Here is a 6,000-nt window from a genome sequence, read left to right as displayed (position 1 = left end):
CTCAAAAACAAAAAATTACAAATAGATTTACCATATGATCCAGCAATTCCACTTCTGGATATATGCCCCAGAGAGTTGAAAGCAGGGACTCTGAACAGACATTTGTGCATCCATGTTCATTGCGGCACTATTCACAATAGCCAAAGGATGGCAGCAACCCAAGTACCCATCAAGGGATTAATGGATGAGCATAATGTCTATACATACAATGGGATGCTATTCAGAATTAAAAGGGAGGAAATTCTGACACATGCTAAACAGAGATGAACCTTGAAGCTATTATGGTAAGTCACTTACATGAAGTACCCAGAGTGGTCAAATGTGTAGAGACAGAAAGAATGGTGGTTGCCAGGGGCTGAGGGAAAGAAGGAATGGGGGCCTACTGTTTAATTGGTACAGGGTTTTAGGTTTACAAGATGAAAAGAATTCTGGAGATGAATGGTAGTGGTTGCATACTGTATAAATGTATTGAATTTCATGGAAATGTACACTTAAAGATGGCTTAAAATGGTAAATTTTATATTTTCTATATTTTGCCAGAATAAAAAAAGTACTACATTAATTGACAGACTAAACAAGGACTTTTGGCACCAAAATTAGACTTTGGAAAGAAATCAGTATCTCAGTAAAGTTGTCATGAGAAAAACATGATCGTCAATAGATTTTGTTGCATGTGCTTTAAGACATAGATTTGCTTTTATTTGGAATCACTTGGCAGTGAGGGAAAGGGTATCATAATCTTTTTATGCCCTTGGGGCTCCAAAGTAGGGTTGCCAGATTTAGCAATGAAAAACACAGGAGCTGTGCAATATTTAGCATGTGCTTACACTAAAAACATGTCTGTGGTGTTTATCTGAAATTCAGATTTCCCTGGGTTCTGTGTTTTATCTGGCAACCCTCTCTAAGAACCTGAGTCCAGACTTGGCAAGAGGAATTAAGGAATAAGTGTGAGAACACCAAGTGAGAACCATAGCTGGTGTCTGACCTGGGAGCACAGGCTCAAGGTCATGGGGACAGATCTACACCCAGGTCACTCTACTCTGTGCTTGTGAAAGGCCAAGGGGGAGCTGGTGGGTTCTCCCCCGAGGGATCCTTCAGAGAGACCTTGTGAACAGCTGTACTGATGAAAAGCCCATGCTCCATTTTAACTCTGTGGAGGCAGGGCTGGAGTGCAAAGCTCAAGGCAACTCCACAGTCTGTGCTCTATGTCCTGGTTTTGGTCACTTCCTCTCCCAACATGGTGGGCCAGGATCTAGAATGTCAGAGCCTTCATATCCCACTGTAGCTGGTTTCCGCAGAAACATGAAACCAAAGACCACCCACAGCACAGCAAAGAGGTTCTCGGTGCACGTGCACTGCCGCTGAGACGGGCAGGTGCCTCTTCTGAGCCCAACTGCCCAGGAGCTGCCTTTGAAAAGTCTGCATTCCTCCCATGGCTGGTGCTACAGAAACAGCACGTCCACAACTGGCGGCTGCCTTTCTCTAAGAAACATCTTCATGCAGGTATTTAAATGGGAAAGAATTATAAATTTCAAATATACACATCAAGAGGTGTGAATCCCCATAAGGGATCAAAAACAAGAAGGCAATGAACAGGGACAGGGACCAGAAGCACAGCTGCCTTCCTTGTTTATCCAATCAAAATCTCTCAGAGACACAGACACTAACTCTGGCCTCCTCCATGTTGGAAAAGCAGGTCATGGCTAAGACAGGTGGAGACTGCTCTTCAAGTGAGCCTTTGGAAAATGGGATCATTTTTCTGAAGGATACGGATAGTGGCCACTGTGACCCGAGCTGCAGCCACAGAGCAGAACTAAAATGAATGTGGACTGAATGCGACTTCAGAAATCTGGGTCTACAGCTGCTTGGTCCATTAAAAGAATATACTTACATGGTTTTAAAATGTTCCCTCTTTTCAAATTACACATACTATACCAGAAAAGTAGCTGATTAAGGCAAACTGTTTCATTCCAAGTGGTGAAAATAAAATTGACAATAAAGGAAGCACTAATTTGAAATGATGCCATCTTTTCTTTTTTTCTGTCCTGCAAAATGCGCTGTTAGGTGAGGTCCTGATAGCACAAGGTCACCTCCAAGGACGGTCCAGCTCCTTCCTTTGCTCCCTTTGCCCCTGTGACTTGCTGGAGCCTCCCTAAAAGGTTATGTGGCAAACAGCTGGTGTGCTCATCTGGAATTAGTCAATGAACATTGCTTGTCTGTTGTAGAAACTGGAGCTTAGAGTTTTCTTGAAGAAATAAAAGGCTTCATACTCTGATCTGCTATCATCTGTATTGATACTTTTTTAAAAAGCTCAAAATGAAAAACATAAAATACTATCAAGTAATCAACAGAACATTCAATGTGCATAAAGATTTTTTAACAAACACGTGTAAAAAGAGAGCCAGGGAATTCAATTTACATTTTAGACCATTTAATGGAGGTATTTGTTGCACATGTGGTTTTAGTGTAACGTAAACACAACATCTCTCCCCAGAAACACTTAACCTGAGTTGGAAATGAAATATGAACTGAAGAGATTCTTAATTCACACATACACTTCTCCTCAAAATATCAGCAATGATTCCAACTGAGGATTCTGCTTCAAGTTCAGGACTCGGTCCCAGGACAGGAATGAAGGAAAACTCCGTGCAGTTCGAACGCTCTGCTGAAGTCAAAGGACTGCACCTGCGGGCTCTTAATCAGAGCTAGCTTCCTCAAACACCCGCGGAACGAGATCTGGCTGCGCAGGCATTTTTGCTTCACACCAGCTGTTCAGGAAAGAAGAGAAGACAAATCTTGCTTAATTTTGTTGAAATGCGATCCATAGCACAAAAGCAACAGAAATAATCTCAAGTGGGTTTTTTTATTTTTTAAAATTTTCACTATCAAAATTAGGAGAATATCTTCCACATATGTGGTGTCAGTGACTTGCAGAATTCAGAGAAAACTTTTTTTTTTTTTTGAGATGGAGTCTCGCTCTGCCACCTAGGCTGGAGTGCAGTGGCACGATCTCGGCTCACTGCAACCTCTGCCTCCTGGGTTCAAGTGATTCTCCTGTCTCAGCCTCCCGAGTAGCTGGGGTTACAGGCACCCATCACCACGTCCAGCTTATTTTTGTATTTTTAGTAGAGACAGGGTTTCACCATGTTGGCCAGGCTGGTCTCAAACTCCTGACCTCAAGTGATCCACCCACCTTGGCCTCCCAAAGTGCCGGGATTATAGGTGTAAGCCACTGCACCTGGCCAAAAACTTTTAATATATAAAATTTTAAGGCATAGTTATAACTTAAAAAAAGTCATACAACAGGTGTTTATTATTTGCAACAATTCCTTGGAACATCTAAAATACATAATTCTAATCCAAAATTGACCAGAGAGATGAGTCACAAGTTTGTTTCCTAAAACGATTCCCTAGCCCTAAAATGACTCCCAAGTCTGAGAGTCATGAAATTTACTTCGGTAAAGTCATACAGCTGCCTTTATATCAGACCCAGTGTTCTCACAGTCTTACCCAATGATTAACTTGTGTGTGTAGATTATTTTAAGTTTTCCAAGAATTCTTAGATATTTGAAACAGCCTTTCTAAAATGGTAAAGGATTTGTCACCCAAACCATGTACCTTTCTCAATCCCTATTCTACATCCACCTGAACCAAGACTTCCTCCAGGGACAGTGCCCCTTTTGAGTGGAAGAGCAGGTACCCGTACATACCAGGATAGCCACCAACATAAATGGGATTGTTGGTGTCCACTGAGGTAGACTGGGTGTGTGGACTTTCAGCGCCAACTGCGTTCCCGTCAACAATCAGAGTGATACGGTGTTTGCTTTTGTTAGCTTGAAGAGTGTGCCATTTTCCATCACAGAGCGCAGTGGCAGTTTTGGGCTCATATGCAGCTGTTATCCTGCCAGCACCATTGTTGACATGGAACAAGACCTAAAAGCAAATATCTTGGTGAGTTTTTGTGTATTTAAGGAACACAGTCCATTTGTATAAGCTCTTGGAGTGGATAAAATTGCAGCATTATGTTTAAAAGGAGAGCTAACCAGGAGAAACAGAAAATAGTTTTGAAAAATAACCTTTTAAAGGATTCAGATGGCTGGGCATGGTGGCTCACACCTGTAATCCTGGCATTTTAGGAGGCCGAGGCGGGCGGATCACCTGAGGTCAGGAATTCGAGACCAGCCTGAGCAACATGGAGAAACCCTGTCTCTACTAAAAACACAAAAAAATTAACTAGGCGTGGTGGCGCATGCCTGTAATCCCAGCAACTCAGGAGGCTGAGGCAGGAAAATCGCTTAAACCTGGGAGGCAGAGGTTGCGGTGAGCCAAGATTGTACCATTGCACTCCAGCCTGGGCAACAAGAGCGAAACTCCATCTCAAAAAAAAAAAAAAAAAGATTCAGATGTTATACTATTCCCCAAATTCCAGAAAGCACAAATGGCCACCTTCATGACCACAAGTCTGAGCACACTGCATCCTTAAATGAGGGCCTCAATTTTAGGACATTTTAGGAGCTAATAGCCTTACTGGAGGTGCTGGTCATACTTTTATTTTTTTTCTTCGAGATGGAGTTTCGCTCCTGTTGTCCAGGCTGGAGTGCAGTGGCTCGGTCTTGGCTTACTGCAAACTCCACCTCCTGGGTTCAAGTGATTCTTTTGCCTCAGCCTCCCGCATAGCTGGGATTACAGGCATCCACCACCATGCCCAGCTAATTTTTGTATTTTTAGTAGAGACAGGGTTTCACCATGTTGGCCAGGCTGGTCTTGAATTCCTGACCTCAGGTGATTTGCCCACCTCGGCCTCCCAAAGTGCCGGGATTACAGGTGTGAGCCACCGCACTTGGCCCGGTCATACCTATTGATAGCACCTATGAGCGAATATTTACTAACTCTCTTCTGATGAACTGTAGATGCTCTCCCACAGCAAGTAAAGAGATCTCAGCTTTGCAAAGGATAGGAGGTGTTATGGGCTGAGGACCGCCCTCCAAAATTCATATGCTGAAGTCCTAACCCCCAGCACCTCAGAATGTGACTGTATTTGAAGATGGAGCTTTTAAAGAGGTAATTAAGTAAAGATGAGTGACTAGGGTGGCCCTCATCCAATCTGACTGTGTCTTTATAAGAAGAGATTAGGACACAGACATGCACAGAGGGAAGACCATGTGAGAACACAGGGAGAACGAGGCATCTGTAAGTCAAAGAGACAGGCCTCAGAATAAAGAACCTTACTAACACATTGATCTCGGACTTCTAGTCTCTAGAGTGGCAAGAAAATAAATTTCCATTGTTTAAGCCACACAGTCTGTGGTACTTTGTTCTGGCACCCCAAGCAGACTAAGACAGGAGGAAAGAATTTCAAATGTACTTTTTGAAGATTGTTATGCTATATATGAAACTGCTCAATATTATTTCTAGATGGACTGTGACAATTAAGGATATGTCATAAACCCTTAGGTAACAACTAAAAATGTTAAAAAAGAACTATAAATAATAATCCAATAAGAAGTAAAATGTATAATACAACAGAAAATTACATTGTTTGCAGCAATTACACTTCTGATTGCATTCCTAATTTTTTATTTATCTAAATAAAATATTTTTCAAAAATAGAGATGGGGTGTTGCTATGTTGCCCTGGCTGGTCTCAAACTCCTGGGCTCAAGCAATCCTCCTGCCTCAGCCTCCCAAAGTTTTGGGATTACAGGTGTTAGCCACCATATCTGGCCCTGGTAACATTTTTTAGATGTCACATAAAAACATGCACATAGATACAGAAGTTTTTAAAGTATAGATGAGGGAAAAAGTTGGCTGTAAGTCAGTGTAGAGAGGCAGTAAAATGACATCAAGTTAGTTCTGTTTTGTCATGAATCGGAAAAGAGGTGAAGGGCAAAAGGTCAGACATGACCTTTCAGATCCTCCCCACCCCCACTCTAGGATATCCTAGGGGTCAAAACCCAGCGGGGAGTAAGTAGGGAAATACTAGAAACAACCGGTAAGTCCT

General features: G+C 42.4%; 1 protein-coding gene across 3 annotated transcripts in view; it reads right to left on the bottom strand.

The window, feature by feature from the left end:
* Window positions 1-2,414: 2,414 nt before the first annotated feature.
* Window positions 2,415-6,000, bottom strand: part of LAMA1 (laminin subunit alpha 1) — a 175,711-nt gene continuing 172,125 nt past the window's right edge. For all 3 annotated transcript variants that reach the window (XR_010152023.1, XM_009433670.5, XM_001141549.7), the window contains exons 62-63: window positions 3,711-3,933; window positions 2,415-2,768 (exon numbers count right to left, since the gene is read on the bottom strand). Coding sequence is in view for 2 of the 3 variants with exons in the window: in XM_009433670.5 (XP_009431945.4) it covers window positions 2,608-2,768; window positions 3,711-3,933 (384 nt within the window). In the remaining variant the exon portion in view is untranslated. The remainder of the gene's footprint in view (window positions 2,769-3,710; window positions 3,934-6,000) is intronic.

The sequence above is a fragment of the Pan troglodytes genome, chromosome 17 (assembly GCF_028858775.2).
Source record: "Pan troglodytes isolate AG18354 chromosome 17, NHGRI_mPanTro3-v2.0_pri, whole genome shotgun sequence".
Classification (NCBI taxonomy): domain Eukaryota; kingdom Metazoa; phylum Chordata; class Mammalia; order Primates; family Hominidae; genus Pan; species Pan troglodytes.
The sequence above is the reverse complement of the archived record's forward strand: the minus strand, read 5'-3'. Positions and strand labels throughout refer to the sequence as shown.